General features: G+C 35.8%; 1 protein-coding gene, 1 long non-coding RNA gene and 1 other non-coding gene across 4 annotated transcripts; 1 reads left to right on the forward strand and 2 right to left on the reverse strand.

The window, feature by feature from the left end:
• Positions 1-205: 205 nt before the first annotated feature.
• LOC125592231 lies at positions 206-322 on the reverse strand. Its single transcript, XR_007328071.1, has one exon. It is a non-coding gene; the product is annotated as a U5 spliceosomal RNA (small nuclear RNA).
• A 291-nt stretch (positions 323-613) lies between these two features.
• LOC106436927 (chaperone protein dnaJ 16-like) lies at positions 614-3967 on the reverse strand. Of its 2 annotated transcripts, none has more exons than XM_048766566.1 (10): positions 2831-3967; positions 2615-2738; positions 2361-2443; positions 2168-2279; positions 1983-2087; positions 1854-1904; positions 1743-1766; positions 1489-1597; positions 1186-1388; positions 614-1055 (listed from the first exon to the last, which is right to left on the reverse strand). In XM_048766566.1, exons 1-10 carry the CDS (start codon positions 2950-2952, stop codon positions 789-791), a joined length of 1200 nt encoding a protein of 399 aa, XP_048622523.1. In that variant the 5' UTR covers positions 2953-3967; the 3' UTR covers positions 614-788. The 2 variants fall into 2 exon arrangements, with proteins under 2 accessions (XP_048622523.1, XP_048622522.1); XM_048766565.1 differs by having other exon boundaries at positions 1677-1766; positions 2831-3963.
• Positions 3968-18640: 14673 nt separating this feature from the next.
• On the forward strand, positions 18641-22138 carry LOC125591746. The gene is made up of 3 exons (XR_007327859.1): positions 18641-18797; positions 18942-19106; positions 19655-22138. It is a non-coding gene; the product is annotated as an uncharacterized LOC125591746 (long non-coding RNA).
• Positions 22139-22544: the final 406 nt, after the last annotated feature.

The raw sequence follows: 22544 nt of genomic DNA on the forward strand, positions 1-22544 counted from the left end.
GCGCGATCGCAGAATAGGTAAACGAATAGGGCCTACATAATCAGTAATCCTGTTGGCGATTTAGTTAGAATCTCCAGTTGTACCAAATTAGTTGGTGATTGGAGTAATCGTTTTGATGAAAGAAAATGATTTTTCACTTCATAGTGATGACTTTTCAACAATTAAAATTTGACAGAAGATGATTTTAAGCTATAAAAATGTTTGGATCCCACTTTAAGACAGAACCCTCTAAAAATAGGAGTATGCCACTTGGCATGGAGAGCACACGGTGTTCTTTAGTAAAAAAAGAAAGAATAGTTCGTTTTGAGCTCACCACATGGCTGTGTGGTGTCAAACAGCGAGTGAGAAGTGAATTTATACTAACATCTCCAGTATCCAAACTTCTCATCTTTCCGATGTGGGATGCAAAACCTCTTTACTACAAGGCATTTGGACTGTATGTACTACTGGGCCTGGGCCTAAACATTACAACCCAAATGATTTCGTGATGGGTCATAACAATCAAAGGGCTATACCTTCTTTGAAACGGGAGTTTCAACATGTGGTACGCGTTTCAATCTGTATGCTACGCCATGCCTACTGAATGTAGTAGAACTTAGAGAAGAAAACAAGGTTTTGATGAATGCATATGCCATACAAATTTTTTATGTATGTATACAAAAATTATGGCTATATGCCATTGTCATTTCAATAAATAATTATCAAAACAAATGGTTTGATGAATAAAGTTGGAAGGAGAAAAATACCAAATGATTTACGGACTTAACAAGGTTTCTTCTTGTCCAACTTCAAACGTAAATTGTACCATCTGGTTTTCTTCTTAAGCGTCTCAGACTCATCACAAGTATTTGGTTTCTTGTTTCTCTGTCTTCTTCTTCTTCTTCTTCTTCTTCTTCTTCTTCTTCTTCTTCTTGATCAATTGGTGCAGGTGCCTCAGCCACTGCCTTTTTGAACAAGCTCTTTCTCAGTCTGTTCTTGCTTGAACTCCGTTCTACCAATGGAACCGTTGTATAAGCTGAATGTATTTCATTTCTCTGCTTCAGAAGCTCATCAATCTAAAAACACACATGAACATCAACTAGACATAGAATTTGCCCTTGTTTACTCAGTCATGACATATCTTCTCTTCTTCTTCTTTTTTATGTCAATGATGGTAGGTACTTTACAACTGAATAAAGGACTAACCGATTGCATTTCCTGAGCGTATCTACTGGTCATATCCGTGAACTGCACAAGTACTTCCCTATACTCTGTCTCAAACTTTGCAAGTTCTGCCCTTTTATTCAAGATCTGAGCTTCTACAGATCTAAGATCTTCCTTCTCTTGAGAAAAAGAGGCAGCACAATGAACCTGGATTGTGTAGCTCACACTTTTGAAAAAATTATCACCTGAACAGAGAAACATGTCATTGACATCAACCTAGTGCTCAATCCAGACATATATAAGAGGAATGAATTTGTGATAACATTACAATCAGAGAAAACTGACCATAGACAGCAAATAAATGAGTGCCAGCCTTTAGCTCAGTAACTTCACACTGCTGAAACCCATCAAGACTTTTAAACAAGGCAGTTTCTGGATTCTTTTCCTGAGCCATCTACAGCAATAAAAATCAAGTCACGTTGGGGAAATAAAAGAAACTCATTGTGACTTATATATCTAGAACATAAGGCTACCGAAGTAATTGTGTGATCCAAAGAGTAGACAGGGAAACCGAGGAAGTACATTCCAGCACATGTTACCTTGCCACTTCTTCTACTATCCTCCTGTATCCACCAGTGATTCAGAGTATCCCTTATATTATTACATGTAATATCACATTGGTTCCGTTGATATATGAAAGAGAGAGATACCTGCATGGCTAAGCTCAATCCTCCATCGGCTTCTTGATCAAAGAACAGTAACTACACAAGCACACTCACATTAGTTCTCTCAATACATTTCTGTATCAGTTTGACTGGAAGAGACTACGGCGAGCTAACCTTGAACTTGCTTTTGCTAGATGATTCTACTCTGAAGACCAATCCAGAACTTATTTCCTCTTCTGTTATTGTGACAGCGTAAAAGTGTGCACATTGCTTTTCAACCTGTGAGAACCATATCACTCACATATGAGACTTATATGGAGTCAAGACACACACACACACAAGTGTGATCATAGCCTCACCTTTTTAGTTACAATTTGTCCAAGTAGAAGAGGATCAACAGAAACTCTGCCATTAAGAGCCTCCTCCAATATAGTTGCAGATACAGATGTTTTCATGGGCACACCAAGTTTGCTATTTCACAACACATACTCAGCTATATAAAGAAACAGCAAAGAGAATGAACAGAAGTCCAAAATAAATAAATAAACTAACCTAAACAAAGCTGCAAAGACAGTATTCACAGCTCCTAAACTTGAGAGATCCAGCTCCAGCTCTTGGCCTTTTGCTTCAACAGCCTGTGAAAGAGAAGAGATCCAGCATGGTATAATTTTGAAGCACTATCACACATCAAAAACGTCCCCAGATAACACCATTTATTTCTAGAACATTAGCATGATTATTACACATAAGACAAGAATCTTATGTAGTAAGATGTACAATACCGCAAATACAAAAACGAAACTCACCTCAAAACCAGCTGTATCATACTGGTGGCGTTTGTCCGGATCAGACAAGATGTTGTAAGAAAAGGTGAGCTCTTTAAACACGTCGGCTGCAACAGGGTCATTCGCAGTCTTATCAGGATGGTACCTGAAAAACACCAAACATGAATTGTGACACAGTTTTTCGAATTACAAAAATTTCAAAAGTTCGAATGAGAAACCAATGAAAGAAAACGTTACTTGAGAGCCATTTTACGGTAGGCACTCTTAATTTCCTGATCAGTAGAGTTCCTTAAGACGCCTAGAACCTCGTAAGGGTCTCGCCGGAGATGCTTCTCCGACTTGGATCTATGACCTGCCATTTTTTATTCCTTCTCTCAAAGAACCTCAGTTCAAACGAAAGAAAGAATCTCCAGAGAGAGATTAGACTGAACTGTCAAATGAGAACTCTGCGGGGGAGACGTTAGGTGAGAGAGAGAGACAGTTTGAGTTCGGAAAGAGAGAAAGAAGAAGAAGATTGATATTTTAACACTTTCTGGATTCTCTCACTACACTGCGCTGTTCGGCGCATGCATTGCCGCAGGTTGTTTCTTGTTTTGGCAGCTTTTTAGGATGCGCGTAGAGATCACGCGGAGCAAGATGGCAGGCTTCCGAATAAACTTGATTGGTTAGAGTAATTGTTAATTATCCAACTCATATGAGTTAGACCCATCCTCTCTTGTTTCAAAACATTTATGTTTATGTTTGGTAACAGACTTACAATTGGAAAACATTTTCTCAACGATTTTTACATAAACAACTTATATGTGTGGTTCATATTTGATGCCTACGGTGGATGGGTAAGTAATACCATGAGAAAATTATAGAAAAAAATACTTACCATAAGTTAATTATATGTTTCTCTTTTTTTTTGAGCAACAAGCATTCATTTCATTTTAATAAAACATACAGAAAATTAAATGTTTCTCATTTTGATAAAAATTAGTAGAAAAAAAGACTGGTAGGACTGACTGTATACACTCAGGAATAGGTAAGATTTTCCAATGTGAATATTTGTTTTCAAAAATAATTTAACCTTCTATGGTAAAAATAAAATATAAATGATTATGCTATCTAAGCAGAGTTTAGTAACAAACTAATAACAATGCTGCTGACTATAACAATGTAATATTTTGATTCTGCTTTAGTTTTAGTATTTTTCCAATTCAATTAGCTGGTGTATTATGAAGGAAGGACCATCTCTAACATCAATTTATTAGTTTTTTGCTACCCTCACAAAAAAGGCTGTGATGCTGGCTTGCATCTGTGTACAACGTTTCAGGAATACTGTTTTACCAAATATTTAGAAAAAGGGTCCAAATTTATTTGTTTAATATTAAAAGAATGAAAACCCAACGACGAGGACAGTTCAACACAATCAGAGGCTCATCATCATCATCATCATCATCATCATCATCATCATCATCATCATCATCATCATCATCATGTTGGGTTCATTTTCTAAAGTTAGCGATTATTTTGTGACAAAGGTTTTTTTTAAACAATGACTAAGTTATACTTTACCATCTCTGATTATTTAAGTGAAACACTGGATGACGTGATTTTGCAAATTTCAATTTTTTTTCTTTCACTTCACGAGATCGAGATGTAAAATTACACTATAATCACCAAAAAAATCGGGATTCCTTCGACGAAAATGATTGGAATTGGACCCCTGGTCTGACGGTCACACAACAAAACTGTCAATAACTTGCGATTGTTGCTTATTGATGGGGTTTTAGCAACGTATTAAAGAATGTACATATTATTTATGGGTTGTGTTAAAAAAAAAAACATTATTTATGGGCTTTATAACAAGAAGCCCAATACCTGAATCATATGGCAAAACGCTAAACCTCCAGCAACGAGGGTTAATCAAGAGCGCAAAGGCTCTACTAATCGAACAGTAAGAATACAAAACTTCCTGAGAAAATGAAATACCGTTTAACTTGTAGGGGAAGAGGTCGTAAGTGGATTTCCCTAAATGCAGAGGAACGATATTTGAATGGCAGTGTTTTGAAACCGATCCGAATCCGCGGCTAAACCGGTAAATCCGACAACCCAGAAAAAATCTTGTTTGGGTTTTTTGAAAAACCTAATATTTAGAAACCCGCAAAACCCAGTAAAACCTGAAACCCGATACCAGTTGAACCATCGGTTGAACCAATAAATAACTTTTTCTTATTAGAGAAATTGCAGCCCATATACACCAACAACTTGCATATTTGCACAGATGAAACTTTGACTTTTCAGATGATGTGTATTTTTTAATGTCCATTCTATCCCTATGTCTCTTGCATTGCAACCTAAGAAATAATACATTTGCTTATCGTTATATTCCATTATCACACATGAGGAGAGAGACTGCCCTAACCACTACAATCAATACATTTTTTTTTTGAAATAAATTATTTCTTCTCTTTCTATCTCTTTGGTTTCTCCGTCGACACAATCTCTCATCTCTCTCAATCTCTTTGGTTTCTTGTCGTAACCATCTCTAATCTTTCTCAATCTCATTTTCTTTTCACATTTTTCCTTGTTCATCTCTGCCGTCCAATAAAAACAAAGCCACCTCGAACGTCTTTACCTCAAGCTACCTCTTCTCCGCCGCAAATCATCGAGTCTATCATGAGTCACCGGATCATCTCCGCCGTCTTTCTCTACCGAGGTCGTCATGCTCAGATTCAAGCATCGCCGTCGTGCTCATCCTCGCCGTCTCTATCTCGTTACGGAAGAGATCGAGCAACAATGGTGATTTCTTCTGTTTTCCAACACAAGCCCTCCATCTTTGGATATTCTTGAGTTGACCCCAATATTTCCAAGTGTACAAAAAGCTTCACGAATCGGTCCAGACTTTCAGATTCTACATTTCAAACCCTTTAAGAATTTCCCGAATGGTCCTCAGAGTCTTAGATGTTTCAGTGTTACAATTCAATTTACCATATTGAGATAACTAATGTATATTACCGGCTAAATATAACCAAAAAAGTTAAGTAAAATCTTAACCGGTTATTTCACAAATTACAATATTAATTAATATATATTACCAGTTTAGCTAACTATAACAATGTCAAGATAATTAGTATATATTACCGGCTAACTGTAACAATGTTGAGATAATTAGTATATATTACCGGCTAACAATAACAAAAACAATTCAAGTACAATGTTAACCGGCTAAACATCTAATTTAATCATTTGTATTGTGATTTGTTAATAAGTTAATTTTATGTTTAGCCAAACATGTAAGTATAATCATATGTTTTGTGATTTATTAGCGAGTTTATTTTTTTGTTTCGATTTGATATAAATAACAAACATTAATTGATCAAAATAGCCGGTAAATATAAATTAAATATCAGCTAAGTTATTTAGTATCCGGATAAATAAGAATATAACAATGCTAATTAAATCAAGAGAAATAATTACAAAAATATGCAAAATAGCAGGGATTAGTTTTGCAAAAACAACAAAAATGGATCCATGCCATGAACTTGCATCGATCGAATTGAGAAGACCCAACCGCTCGATTCATCATGCTTGAACCGCATCACCCGATCCAGCCCAAGATGTACAAAACTGATCGCTTACTGAAGACCGTTCTACTCGATTCAATCCTCTTGGCCCAAGCCTCATTTCGTGATCGAACGACGGAGATGTGACGGCAGCAAGAAGAAAAAACGCAGCGAGAAAAGAATACGTGGACACGGTACCACTATGGTGCGGCGGAGATGTGGTCACAACGGTGAGATGGAGACATGCGAAAAGATAAACTGATCATAAGAACACCAGTGATTGGAAGAAACGCGACGGCAGAACTGCAAAGAGGTGAAGATACACTACAAGAAAACATATTTTTTACTAGGGCAGTATTCGTTGTAAATTCGTCGTAAACGGGGTGTTACGACGAATTAACGTCGAAAGACGTTTCGTTGCTAAACGTCCGTCGTAACGGAGGTTTCGTCGTAAACGACTCGTTACGTTTACGACGAAATATATTCCTCGTAAAGCACAGGGAAAGGATTCGTCGTAAACGCCACGTAAGACTTCGTCGTAAACGCCACGTAAGACTTCGTCGTAAACGCCACGTAAGACTTCGTCGTAAAGCCCACGTAATTATTTCGATGTAAAGCAAACGTAAATACTTTCGTTGTAAATCACTCGTAAACATTTCAATGTAAAATCCTCATAAATATTTCGATGTTAATCACTCGTAAACATTCGATGTAAACTCCATGTAATGTTTACGAGGAGTTTACATCGTTTCTTATTATATTATTATTAATTAGTATATAATAGATTTTAATTTATATTTAATATTCAGAATTTAAAATAATTTAAATTTTAAAACAAAATATGAAATTGGAAAACATATTTTTAAAAAGTCATACAATAATATTTAAATTCATAATACAAACAGAAAAAAACTACATATTGTCGAAGTAGTTGGTGGGGTTGCTCGGCTGTTGACGGGTTGGATCGGACTCTTGGGGATCTCGTGGTGGCATTCCAAGAGCGGCTCGTCTCTTACTCAATATTCTCTGCATAACCGGGTTTCCCAAGGCCATCACGTCTAGCAAATCCTCAAGAGAGTCTAAATGAACCTGCTGGCTATCCATTTGAGCCTTCTGGCTATCCATATGAGCCTTCATCTGAGCAGTCTCTTCATCCCGTCTCGAAGTGTATGACGAAGTTGCCCTTGCAACTTCGTTAACAGAGCCTATACCGACAATCTGTCCCTTCTTTTTAGGAGCCACCTATAAAATCAAAACATATATTAATATAGTTAATTATGTTAAAATATTTAAAATAATGTAAACTAAAATTTTAAGTTACCTCTTCGAAGATTCTGTCGACCTCTTGGGTGGACAATGTGACTGGTAATCCATCGGGAGACTCGTGGGTTAGTTGCGTCTCCCGTTCTTCAATCCGACCAGCCACTGTTTGGAAGAGTTTCTCAGATGCAGGATCCACAAAAACTCCGTCGGATGTGGCGTGAGTCATCTTGAATAGGTCAGACAGAGAAGGTAAGACTCCCGTCTTCTCGAACTACAAAAAAAAAATTAAATTAAATATTATAAATTATATTAATTGAATATTTTAAAATATATATTTAAAACAAAACTTACAGCTTCTAGACGGACTCCTGCATGAGGTTTTTGTCCGGTTCTATGAAGCATGGGCAAATGACCATCTTTATCCTTCGTCATTCGAGAAGCCGAGCACGAATTGGCCTTTCTGATCGAAGAGGGGTCCTCCCAATAGGCGATGAGGCCATCCCACACATCCGTCGTGAGCTCAGTGGGCTTTCCCTCATACCCGTAGATCTCCCACTTGTCCTTCCAATCAGAGACTGTGTTGCAGAGGCGTATCTTTGCCATTGCAACGAATTCCGCCTTCACCCTCTCGGTGATTCCCAAAGACCAATGCCACTTTTGCTGAAACATAAAAATTTTGAAAAAAATACAATTAATAATAGATATTAAAAAATATATATATATATATATTTAAAAGTGAAAATTTAATTAAATGTAAAAATCTTACCGCAAAACATTTAAACCACGTGATCTTAACGTGATTTGGTGTCTTGCTCCAGTTCGGGTATGCCCCGTCGTAGTAACCCTTAATCGTCGCCGAAACGCTCCGGCTAACACGGTTGTTAGCCCCAAACCTGAAAAAAAAACAATTTAACCGTTACAAAATAAAAATTAATTAAATTTTAAAGTAATAAAAATTAATAACTTACCAATAAGTTCCTCGGGGTCTATCGGGGTCTAGAACATCCAAACCCTCCTGTCCAGGCTGGGCAAGCAAATCCTCCACCGTATATCTCGCGAAGGGAGCATATGAAGGCACACGCAAATCCGGATGAACTGCACCTTCTGGGACAGGCTCAGGTGCAGCCGCTGGAGGAGGAGGTGGAGGCATCTGCGGTGGTAGAGGTGGACTCGAAAAAACTCTCTGAGAAGCCTGAGAGTCTGGAACTGCATCGGAAGACGATGGACCGGAAGAAGATGTACCGGAACCATCGCCAAACAACTGGGTATAAGTAGGTGCTGCTGGTTTCCTTCTAGGTGCCATCTAAAAAAAATTTAAATAAATTTAATCAATTATGACGACATAATTAAAAAATTATTCCGTTACCTAACTAATCACCTAAACTATAGGATTCCGTCATCTAACTAATCACCTAAACTAATTATCTAAATAATCACCTAAACTAATTACCTAACTAATTAATAACCTAAACTAACTTTTTTTTTAAAAAAAAGGAGGGAAGAGAATGTACCTTAGGGAGAGGAGAGGAGTTTAGGAGGAATGGACGAGGCAGCCTCGTCTCGGCGTCCCAATATATAAAAAATGTTTCGTCGTAAACGCGACGTAACATTACGACGAAGTTACCAGGCCCGCATTTTTTCATTTACGACGAAGTTACCAGGTCCGCGTTTTTCGATTTACAACGAAATTACGTCGAAACATCGGTTTACGACGAATTTACAAGGCCCACGTTTACGACGAAGTTACCAGGCCCGCGTTTTTCCATTTACGATGAAATTACGGGGAAACATCGGTTTACGACGATTTTATAACGCTTAACCCTAAACACCGAGAATGAAATCCCTAAACCCCAAAGTCACATATCATCTAACATCATATCTCTTCTTCTCTACTACTTTGTGCTCTTTCTCCAACATAAACTCTAAAACCCTAAAACTCCAAATAATTTTTTTAAAATTAACACAAATACATATTATATAAAACAACATTTGTTACACATACATTAGGATGGTAAAAAACAATATTTCTTTAAACATACGTTACAATAGAGAAATACAACATCAGAGACATATATTACATCACTCTAAATCGTTTTCATTCTCATCAATATTACATCACTCTAGATCGTTTTCGTTCTCATCACTATCATTACAATCATCATCGTCGCTTCTCTCGAACTCGTCTTCACGTGCTTCATCTGTCGCATCTTCGGGAATATCTTCATATTGAAAGTTTTGCGGGTCGATCAAAAGGGTTTCATCAGTTGGTTGTTCTGGTACCTCAACTTCATTGATAGCGTCTTCTTCTTGCAAGGGCTGTTCTTCTCCAGCGACAATGCGTCCACAAGGTGTAATTTTGATAACAGCTAACCAGTTTATCCCGGAAGTTCGAAGCCGAGGATAAGGAAGGAAGCTTACTTGCTCGGCATGTGAAGCTAAAATGAAAGGCTCAAATTTGTTGTATCTTCTCCCAAAATTGACATCCACAACACCAAATTTGTTATACCGAATCCCTCGGTTCACAACAGGATCGAACCATTCACATTTGAAGAGGACGCATTTTAGCTTCAATAACCCCGGAAATTCCACTTCAATAATCTCCTGCAAGATCCCATAAAAGTCCGTTTCACCTTTCACACATATTCCGTAGTTACTAGTTGCTCGATGAAGTTGTTCGATGACTTCTTCCTTGAACGTACGTGTGCTGAGATCTCTGAAAAAAGCGCCGATGGCTGTATATTGCAAAAGTAATCAAATTAATAACATTTCATAACATATGTATATATATTAACGTTTTATAATTACCTGCAAGTGCTTCATGGACATTTGCTGGAAGGAGCTCGGCAAAAGCAAATGGAAGTAGTCGTTGCATAAACACATGACAATCATGACTCTTCATTCCGGAGAACTTTTGACTTCGTTCAACACATCTTGACAGATTTGAAACATAACAATCAGGAAACTTAACTTCTGATGCAACCCAGTCAAACAAGGTTGTTTTGGCTTCTGATGACAACCGGAAGATGGAAACAAGAACGTTTCCATTGCTCTTGATATGTAACTCACTTCTTGAGCAAATATCAGGTAAGTCCATCCTTGACTTTTTGTTATCTTTTGTCTTCCCAGGGACGTTAAGTAATGTATTCATGATGTTCTCAAAAAAGTTTTTCTCAATATGCATGACATCCAGATTGTGGCGTAAGAGAAGATCCTTCCAATAGGGTAGCTCCCAAAATATACTCTTCTTATGCCAATTGTGAGACACACCATATCCATCAGGCATATTTCCAGGAACATGCCAATTTCCTCCAACTTTAACTGTTTCCTGAGCTCCGTAATAATCAATGTCTGCTTCGATCTGCTGGCCGGTGAGATATGGAGGAGGACCGTCTCTAACAATATTTTTGTGCCGAAAAATGTCTTATTTCTTCTGTACGGATGGGCAAGTGGAAGAAAGCGATGATGACAGTCAAACCAACAACTCTTCCTACCATTCTTCAGTTGAAAAGCATCCGTCGATCCAAGACAATATGGACAAGATAATCTTCCAAGTGTTGTCCAGCCAGACAACATCCCATAAGCAGGGAAATCACTTATCGTCCACAGTAGAACTGCTCGCATCGTAAAATTGTTTTTCAAGGAACAATCGTACGTCCTCACCCCTTCTGACCACAATTGCTTTAGCTCTTCTATCAACGGTTGAAGAAAAACATCAAGAGGCCGTTTTGGATGCTTCGGCCCAGGGATTAATATGGTCAAAAATAGAAATTCTTGTTCCATGCACATATCCGGCGGTAAATTGTACGGCGTAAGAATGACTGGCCACAAAGAATATTGTCTGCCAGACATTCCAAATGGACTAAATCCATCGGTGCATAACCCAAGATAGACATTCCGAATATTTGTAGCAAAATATGCGTGTACCTTGTTGAAATGTTTCCACGCTCTTGCGTCTGATGGATGTGCAACCTCACCATCTCTCTGGACATGTTCCGCATGCCACCTCATCGATGCAGCAGTCCTCTCAGGTTGATATAATCTTTTCAATCTGTCTGTAATTGGTAGGTACCACATCTTTTGGTACGGTACCCTATTCCTCCCACGGCCTTGCGGTTTGAATCGTGGTTTTTTTGCAAAATCGACACTCTTCTAACTTGTCATCTTCTTTCCAGTAGATCATGCAGTTGTCGATGCAAACATCAATCATCTCCGAAGGCAACCCAAGACTATAAACAAATTTCTGAATCTCATAATAAGATTCAGCAGACACATTGTCTTCTAGCAAATACTCTTTAAACAACTCCGCCCATGCATCCATGCAATTCTCAGGTAAATTATGATCCGTTTTAATATTCATCATCCTAGCTGCTAGAGACAATTTAGAGAGACCTTCTCTACAACCAGTGTAGATTGGTTGATTTGCAGCATCTAGCATTTCATAAAACCTTTTTGCATCCAAATTAGGTTCTTCTATATTTCCAGTTCCATCAGCTATTGTTGTAGTTGTTTCTAAAAATGCATCACTAATCATATCTTGAACCCTATCATGATCTACCATCTGCTCATGATCTTGATGATAATTATATTCATTATGCAAATGATTCGGTTCTTCACTATGATGACCATCCTCAAAATTATTATTACTACTACTAGCTTCATTTCCCCCATAACCCTCTCCATGTTGATACCAAATGTAGTACTGTGGTGTAAATCCTCTGTTTACTAAATGCTTCCATACAGTTTCACTACGTGCAAATTTTGAATTATTGCATTTCCGACAGGGGCAGAACATCTTACCGCTTTCCTGTGTGATCGGTGTACAGCCCGCCTGGTGCATGAATGTCTCTAGCCCGCTCAGAAATGCGTTCGTCACCCTCCCGTCGGAATCTTTGTGCAAATACATCCAACTCCGTAACTCGTAAATACTACCGCCACCGGCCATTTTTTTCTTAGATTTTTTTTTTGAAATCTTTTTTTTTCTGATTTTTTTTTCTGATTTTTTTTCTCCCGTTTGTGTGTTGTGAGGAAGAGAGTTGTGGGAAATGACATATATATAGAGAAATTTTTGAGTTGGGTAGTTGAAATATAACAACGATTTTACAAGGAATATTTTACATGGATTTTACATGGTTTTAATATATTATTTACAACGACTTTACGACGAAATTAGGTAAGTTAAAGCACATTGAATATACGTTTTCACCTAAATATAACGGTAACATGCTTCGTTGTAATGTCCATGTAATGATTACTACGTATTTCTCATTCCACGTACATTCGTCGTAAACTTACATGGAGTTTACGACGAAATCAGTTCGTCGTAAATTTACATGGTGTTTACGACGAAAGTTATATTCCTCGTAATTTCGTTGTAAAGACCATGTAAATTTACAACGAAATATTTTCGTCGTAAATGTTCGTTGTTACTGGCACGTTTTCTTGTAGTGACATTACGTGTAAGTAAATATAAGTATTTTTCCGTTTATAAAAATATCTTCTCAATTTATACATATATCATTACGTATGTATATATATATATAATATATTGGTTTTTTATATAAATATTTATACTACCTAATTAAAGAAAGAGGCAAACGGTAAAATACTTCCAGACAAAATCTCTGACAACTATGTTTTCTAGTGCTTTTCCATTTTTGCAAATTCTTCGGTTGTTGTATATTTTTCTTGCAAATGGCTCTAGTTTTTAATTATGTTTTTAGATTTTAAATTTCCAATTAAGAAGTTATTTACTGACAAAAAGAAAAAAAATTAAGTTTTTCCTTTTCAGTTTTATATTTGTGATTTTTAGATTTTGATGAAGATTTCACTATGTCACTTGAAGAAAGTGAAGTGAACGATAGTAGAGAGAACCAAAATTAGTTGATGTGATTTGGTCTTAGTTTATTTCCGTTATTGATAATTTATTACAATGATTTTTTTTACTTTTGGTTTATTTTGTATTTGAAATTTCATTTATTATTCACATTAGACATTTAAATATTTATAAATTGTTTATGTCTTGATATTTTTTAGTTGTTATAACTCTTACCTTGTTAGAGAAAATTATAAATAGTGTAAACTATTTTTTAATATTTTTTTATGTCAAATGAAAATAAAAATATAAAAATTAAAGTGAAGTATTAAATGTTTTTAAACATAAATATATACATATCCAAACTATTATTTTATGTTTTAAAAAACATTTAGAAAATCTTAAACTTTAGTTTCTAAATTTTTATTTACATAGCTGATATATTATTATATAATAAAATTAATTTATTTATTAATCTGCTATTCACTCTCGGTCGATCCAATGATCCAACAACCTGATAAGTCGTCCGGTTCAGTGTCCGGGTTGGGTTTAAAAGCATCGCTGAAGGGTTTAGGGCTTTGGTTTGACTTATTAGACCACATATGGAAAGCCCAAACTATTGTTATTGACAAGCTCATTAGCCTATGTATTAGGGTTTCTTACAAGAGTGATCTCACATATATATATATATATATATATATATATATATATATTTGTAATGTTGATGATGAGACCAACTTTGGCTACGTTTATGCAGCCTCTTCTTTCACATTAAGGAATCAGTAACAATCTTCTTTATTTTGGTGACAAACATAAAGTTTTTACCTTTCATGTTCTTTGCATTTCAATAAAGCTCATTTGAGCTTCTTTTTTTTTTTGATTTAGCTAGCAAAAGTTGATCATCAAGTATTTTCTCAACCTAACAAATCAGTGTACACATGCTTAGATTGTTTGAATTCAGTGGTAGTCAGTACTCATATTATTGAATAGGTTAATACTCCAGGAAAAAGTCAATACAGTGGTATTTTGTAATCTCTTCCTGGCTTCTTAACTTGCTCTCAACGGCGTTGACCATTAGCTCGTCCACTTACGAATATAGGTGAGCTGTCCATGTCTTTACTTATTAGCAGTCGCTATTGTGATTTTGGTAGAAAAATGTGTTGTTAATAAAAGAACACTTTTCATAAAATACCAGAACCAAATGTTCATAAGCAGTTTAGTACATGAACTTTTGTATTATTCAGTTTAATGTTTCAACAAGTTATAGTTATTTCGACAACATCTAATTATTTTAACTTTTTTTTTAAATTTTTTTTTTAGTTAACGTGGGGTGATCCGGCGACCGTGGTCAACTGACTATTCCCCACAGGTCCACGGCATTCCACGTATTCTTACCATTTAAGGCAGCCCGGATGGCCAAGCGAGTCGAACCTGCGGGGAGCGTATTGGATCTGGTTCTCAATTACTTCTAGACCAACTGCGTTGGTTTAATTATTTTAACTAATTTTATATAAAAAGTGGTTTAACCTCTGTACAGAAAATCCAGGCATTATAAATATTTTTTCCAAACGAGAATTGAATTTGAGTAATAGAGTGTATACTAAGCCAACAAGTTGCTTATATAGAGTGGACACTCTTTTACCACTAAGCCAACAGGTTGCTGGTTATTTTAATTATTTCAATACATGAACTTTTGCATTGTGCCCATTTAAGATGTTGTCATGACTAAAAATAACGGTCATTGATTTTTTAAATATATTGTTTTAGTAAAATTATTGATATATTTTAAAAATCAAAATTTTAAAAATTCATGAAAAATCTATAAAATCTGAAAATTTATTTAAAAACTAATCTTTAAGAAAAATAAATATTTGATAAAAATAAAATTTAATTTCAGTTTTTTCTTAAAATGAAATTTGAAGTCAAAATTTTTAAAATACATTTTGAAAATTAAAGAAAATTGAAGATTTTATGCTATAATATTTTTTACTTATTCAGTCACAAATTCTAGGAGGATTTGCCAAATATGATTCAAAACTTGATTTTGATTGCAAAAGTATATCCAAACTTGAATCAAATGCAAAAGTAACTCAAAAGCCTTGTGAAATTACAGTCAATCCCTTGTGACCAACCAAAGAAACATAACTCATTTCTACAAATATAGCTCTGCTAAACTTCTGAGTCTTCTGAGATTCTGTTAAGTCTTCTGGACGACCTACATGGAAGTTGTCTGGTATAGTTGATCTTAAAAATAATTTATAAATTTTGTAAAAAATATTTTGATAAGCGAAAAATTAAAGTCATGTATTTATGACAGTTTTAAGGGATATAAACTAAGATATAATAAAATTGAATTGTTTTCAACTTAGATGAGTGAAAGTAGTGAATCATGATATTTTTTGGTCTGGGGTTTGATAACATATGTTGTAGTATTGTACGTATTCTTAGGGTTAGGTTTTGGAAAGCTTAAATGGTTTTTTGAAAAATTAAATTTTTACCTACATGCAGTGTTCTAAAATACGCTATGCGCTCTCTGTGCGGTGACGTAGCGCCTAGCGCCTAGCCGTATACGCGGACGCCTAAACGGGGCCTAAACGGACTGGATATATATATATATATATATTAATGATTAATGATATATATTATTAATGATTGATATGAAATAAAATAATATTAGTACTAAAAGAAGAAAAGGCTTTCAATACTAAATTCTTAAAAATCAAATAACCAACATCTAAAAAGATGCTAATAGTTCTAAATAAAGTAGAAAACATCCTCGTCCTCAAATCAAAAGAACAACTAAAATGAAAAAAAAACAACTGAAAGTTTAATTATCATATTCTTCTTCACCGTACATGTTTGGAACTTGGTCTTCATCTGATTCCAAATTAGTACCAGCAAAATCTTCCTCTTCAGCATCAGAAATAAAATCTTCATCACGCAGTTCTCTAATATCAGCCATATCATCATCATCTGCCGCTCCTTCTGTATCACCAGCTCCTACACCCATAGCTGATTCATGCTCTGCATCATCACCTTCAACAAGCCATTCTTGAGCATGAGTAGCATCATCAGCCAGCAATATATCAATGTTCTTGTTTGGTTCATATTTGAATTTGCAAATGATCCAGCCATACCAAAATGGCAAAATCTCTTGAATGATTTTCTGCAGTTTTTGGAAAAAAAGTCAAAAACATATCTTTAGTAACTAGTAAGAAAAACTGATCGTACTTTAGAACTATTGCAAACTTCAAAATAAAATAAAAACATGTGCAGAGAAACAAAAAAGAAGAGAACATAAATCAAAACAAAAACCTTTGGTAGATAAGAAAGCGATAAAGAGGCAAAGTGAAGGTGGCAGCCTAGCAGGGCTCTGTGGTATAGACTTTAGAAGACAATGAATTGAACGTGAATTGCTAATTAGGGTTAACAACTTAAAACTTTAGCTAAACTACGTAGTTTTATGTTTTTCAGTTTTTACTTTTTTTAATTCAACTTCATTTAATTACGTAACTTTATCTTTTCAAACAAAACAATGTCTAACGCCTAGACGCCACCACCGTATAAACGTCCGCGTAAACCGTATGTACGCCCGTTTTTTAACAAACCGCATATAATGCCGTATACGATGAATTTCGTACGTTACATAGCCGCATAGCGTATAGTGACCGTATCGGCGGCCGCATAAGCCGTATTTTTGAACACTGCCTACATGAGATTATTTCTGTGTATAGTAAAAATCTTTTAAGTTTAATTTGATTTTATGAAGTGTTTAATTAGTTAATTTAGTTTAGGGGTTGTGTTTAGGGTCTAGACGACTTCCATGTAAGTTGTCTGGTGAATAATTTAAACTAGACGACTTACAGGGAAGTCTTCCATACCGGACCGAATCTTTAATTTTACCAATGTACTTTTAAACCTAACCGGATCATTTACCGGACATTTAAATACTATTTTTTCTTTTTTTCACAACTTTTCGAAACCCTAGCGCTGTTTCTCTCCAAGGGCGATTATGAAGGCGACACTCTGATTTCTCACCGCCGGTAATTCCGTCGTTCTCACCGCCGGTAATCTCTCGTATACAGTCGTTCTTACCGCCGGTAATCTCTCTTCTTACGACGAATATTGTTTCTCCTTCATGCCGTAGAGTATTTTAGTAGTTTAAACTGACCATCCGCTTTCTTTTCAGATCTGAAACATGTCTCATTGAACTCCACTGCGGGTAAGTTATTTCTCTTGTCTTAAGGCGTTTAGCCACCGTAAAACCCTAAACATTGTAGTCTTGATTTCTACAAAGTCTTACACTCTGGAAGACCAGATGACTTAAGACTTCATAAAAGACTTCTTGGAAGTCTTCCAGAGTGTAAGACTTCGTAAAAGGCTTCCTGAAAGTCGTCTGAGTAGGCTTCTCACTAAAATTTACATGCAAGTTTTCCAGTATTTGTATTTAGAATAGTGTGCTTATTATGTGTTTGAGATGCTTGTTTTTTATTGTTTTGCAGGCCGGAAAATGGATTTACCAGAACTCCCGCTGAGGATACGTACATTAGGGGAAGAGCCCCCGGCAGGCAAGAGCATTTCTTATCATGCTGATGATTCGAAGTTGTTTACTGCTCTATGGAAAGCTCTACATGCTGACGAATATGAGGAGTTAAAGGAGTCAAAGTTGGGAGTGTTCATCAAGTTCAAGGAGCTGAATTTTGGTTGGGTTTCAAGGCTGGTTCATTATATGCTCGGTTTCCAGCTTGACATCAAGAAGAAGTTTGAGCTGTGGAGTCTCGTTGGTCCACAACCGGTGACGTGTATTGATGGCAATGACAATATTGTGAATACTTGAGGAAGATGAGGGTGATAGAGTAAAATATGCATTTTCAAAAAAAAAGTGATGGCATTTTCGTGATAATCTGAACTTTGGGGGTGAAAGAGAGAAGTCAAAATTCCAAAAAAATGTGGGTTAGTTTTGTGTTTGACTTCAAGTTTTGAGTCATATTTGCAACCCCCCCCCACCCCCCTCCATTCTATATACTATGTAAAATTAATGCAAATCTTAGAATTAATTTCTAACTATACAAAAAATATTTACATGTATAATTGTGCTAATAAAAGAAACAATTTATTTAGTAATTATATATTAAATTTTGAATTTTGAATTTTGAAAATTTCATTTGTCTCTGAAACTTAAATTGAAATGAAAATATTTCTTAAAAAAATAATTTCTAATTTTTAAAACTTTATCAATATATAGTTTGAATATTTTATGGCATTTTTATAATAATAAAATAAACAAAGTCCAAAGTTAGCCCACATAAATAACGCAATGCGTTTCCATTTGACGGAGTTAACCTTAAGACACGTCAAGCCAAGACAACCACAACATAAGTCGTCCATAGCGTCAACTCCATTTGACGGAGTATATACCTCTCTCTCTTCCTTTCTATATAAATGCTTGAAATGTGATCAAAGTGACCATCGCTCGCTAGTATTAAGATGGCCTCTATACTCTCCTCCATCATTTTCGTACTTCTTTTCATAATATTTTCACTTTTTGTTGATGCTCATATGGAACACCTTAAACTAAGTGAGTCTTCTACCTCTATTAATTATAGACTGGTTTAAAACCATTTACTGTTTTAATTTATTGCTTAGTTCATATATAGCTTAGACGACAGATTATCGTCGAACCTACTAAATAATCGACGGTCTTTATGTCTGTAATGTGTAGGTGGAGCAAAAGAGACAATGACCATGAGGAGGAACTTAGAAGGAAATTCGGGCTCCAAAATTACAGCTTCACCGAGCAGGTCGCACCAGAGTGGACAAAAAAACACTCAAAATGAGCCGTCAAAAATCCAACCTGATCAAGCATCAGCAATTATTACAGGCTATGGTACTGTTCATTTGGTCATCCAATTAGTGAGATGTTTTCCGTTTGGTTGCAATTAAACAGATTAACTAGATACAATATTGGATGCAGATCTAAAATGTATTAAAAGCTAGATATATTGAATGCATTTGAAACTAGAGTATCATTTATTGAAGTCACTATAATTTCTTAACATTTTTACCAAAAAAAGTCATTATAATTTCACTTGAATGGGATAATCATTTATTGCTTCACACCTAAATATATATATATATATATATATATATAAACAACATAAAAATATTGTATACGTTTTCCCCTATATTTAATTCGTTTAAAAATTACATTTATATAATAATTTTTATTCAAAATTAAAATCATATTTTTAAATATCTTCTGGGTCTCCGATAATCTAAGCACATGACCGCCTATTTGGGTATGGTTGTGGTGCACTCGTACATGACTCCCGGTCTTAAAATTATTTATGAAAGAAAAAGTTTAAATAATATATAGAAACTTGATTTTTAACTTTTTATGTGTTTTAACTTTTCTTTAATCTAAATTTGCCACAGTAACTCCAGATTACGTATGCACCTCCGACAACAAATGTAAGCAGTTAAAAAAACCCTAGCTAAAAACTCCAGATTACGTATGCACACCCGGGACTTGTCAATGAACTGGTTATAACTTCGGGTTTGTAGTTTGTACGTTGTTGTGGGGTTTCTATTTATGTGGTGTTTCATTATTAACTGTGCCACTGTTTTACTGATGGAATAAGCAATTCTTGGAAACTATATACTTTTTAGTTTTCCTATACTCCTTGTAAACTTTCTTGATTGATTGATATATGCAAAAGAAGATATAAAGCACACACACAACACATTGATCGTATATTACATACAAGGATACAACTTACCTTTCTCATGTATTTGTGTACCCGCTGTTTCCAAATTCGGATTCAAACATGAGAGGTGCAATTTGTAGTCGCAAAGAGGAAAATTAACTATTTTATGTTCCACTGCGAAATTCAACTATTTTAGGTTCTGAAAACAATCAAACACTAAAAGAAGAATTGGTCAAGAGAAACGGATATTTCCACGAAGATAATAATGACGGCGTCATTTTCTCTAGTGACAGTTACAAGTCTAGCCCCAACCAAGAAATTGGTTTCGCTTGTTCATACTGACATTAACAACATAGTCGTTATTGTCTATACACATAGAAATGTGATGGCAACTAGCAGAGCCGGTTATGAACTTTGGGTGGCTAGAAGCAAAAAAAAAAAAGAGGCTGGTTTATGTAAGGAAGTTTACAGATTTTCGTTCTAATCGTTTTTAACTAAATAAATAAAGAAGTGTTAAGCAAAAACGTTTTAAAACATGAAAGATTAGGATGTGAAGTTTAGAGGTGTGAAAACAGTGAGTTTAACGCTACTCAACGTTCTCTCCCAGGCGCTCAAATCGAGACACCCACTCCGACCATGGTTTCCGACGCCGGCAGCTCCGTAGCTTGCCAGAGTCATCGTCTCTTTCCTCTTTTGTGTTCCTTTGTCTTTCTTTCGTTTTGTTTGACCGTTTTTCTCCAGAAATTTCTTGTCCTTTTGGGATTCATGAGTTCTTCCGCCGTCGCTCTGTCCGTAAGATGTTGCAGCTGCCGTCTCCGTATCCTCTGGGTCTTGCTTCTCATTTGTAGCCCTCCTCCATCTCTTATGACTGCACTGACATCAGATCTGGCTCAGATTCGTTCTTCACATAAACTCCATTGGCCAGATTTGAAGATTCTGCGACGAGCGCCACCTTCGTCGTTCTCTTGGGCGATGACTTTTTTCCCTCTAGGGATGATCTATTCTAACTGGATTTGGTGTGAGCGAGAGCTCCATACAGTTGCTCTTCATCTACCGCTTGACAGATCTGTGAAGTTCTACGACTCAGAACACCACTTCCTTTTCAATCCGGTGAGGAGCCCCCCGCTAGAAGATACACTTACCAGTCTCTGCTCACCGCAAACATTGTTCACATATGCCCTTCCTGGTATTTGCTCTCCCATGTCCAGCTTGTTAGATTTTGATGACCAGCAGGTCTGTTTAGGTTCCATGACAACTCTCTGGATCCGACGCAGTAACGTTGGAGTCCGAAGTTTCTGTTTGAACCCAACTCCTGGTTACTCAGCAAATCTAGCCAAGTTCATATTTCAAGAGTTTGTTATAAGGGCTAACATATATTCATTGCTGGATTTAACACATTGGTGTTTACCCGTCACTGCCGTATGCGCCTAGAAACCATCATATCTCGTAGACTCATCTTTCTTGTGCTCTTCATGGCCAAGAACAAATATGTATTCAAAGATGGAACGCCCATCAATGGAGCCTTGCAAATTGGGATTAGAACTACATAGTTATCTCTCTGGTGCAGTCGTTGGTGTTAACCCACAGAGTTCAAGCCAAAGTCATCATCAATCATTACCTCTAACACGTGCAAATGTCATCACAAGATTAATTCTAAAGTGGAGTTTACCAAAGCTTGAAGATTGCAGCCCTTTAGGCTTTTGTTTACATAAAAGCCTAACCAAATTTCCTCATGTTCAGGGCCTTGAGAGATCCTTTCCCCATGTCCTCCTCCTTGTAGGAGAGAATTTTACCATCAAAACTCCTTTCCATGAGAGGTACTTTTCTCTGGGCTTAAAAACCTTAGAGTATTATCATTTTCTTAACTGTTTAGTATCTTGTGTAATGGTCCACATGGGATCAGAAGATACAACGGGACTCATGTCAATGAGAACCGAGGTTTTAGAGCGCCCAAAGTCACAATATACAGTGACCATTCTCAAGTTAGGAGAGCGATATATCTTTCTATGGATATTACTCGCATGCACCTTCGAAAACACTTCCAACGCCTTATCAAACTCTCTTAAGTTTGTGTATCTATCTTTATGTTGCTTTGTTTGGTTTGCTCTTCAAATTTCAGAACGGATTGCGCATCATATGTCGGATGTTGCATTAACATTTGTAATCATTTAAGATTATCAATGAATATCATGTTGTGAACAAAAAAAAAACATGAAAGATCATCATCCACCATATTTGCTATAGTCTCATCTTCTAAAACCTCATCAAATTTAGGAGTTTCGGTTCCCTCAACGTATCTTAACATGAACTCGCTTGAGATTTTGTTAATGTTTCTTTCTTCTCTTCTCAGGCCAGTTCATGTTAAGATAGAGTAGAATTATAGTTTCATCTTCTAAAACCTCATCAAGTTTTGAAATATTGTGTATTATATTCTATAATAATATTTCAAAAATTGTAAAATGTTTTTATATTTCTATTTTAGTATTATATTATTTATTGTTATATTGATGATATATATGATTTATTACCATATTCTAAAAACTTACCAAAGATATAAATCAACATTAAATGTAAATGTCCATGTTACAATTAACTTTAACTCATGTCATCATTATTAG

This window comes from Brassica napus, chromosome C8, assembly GCF_020379485.1.
Source record: "Brassica napus cultivar Da-Ae chromosome C8, Da-Ae, whole genome shotgun sequence".
NCBI lineage: Eukaryota > Viridiplantae > Streptophyta > Magnoliopsida > Brassicales > Brassicaceae > Brassica > Brassica napus.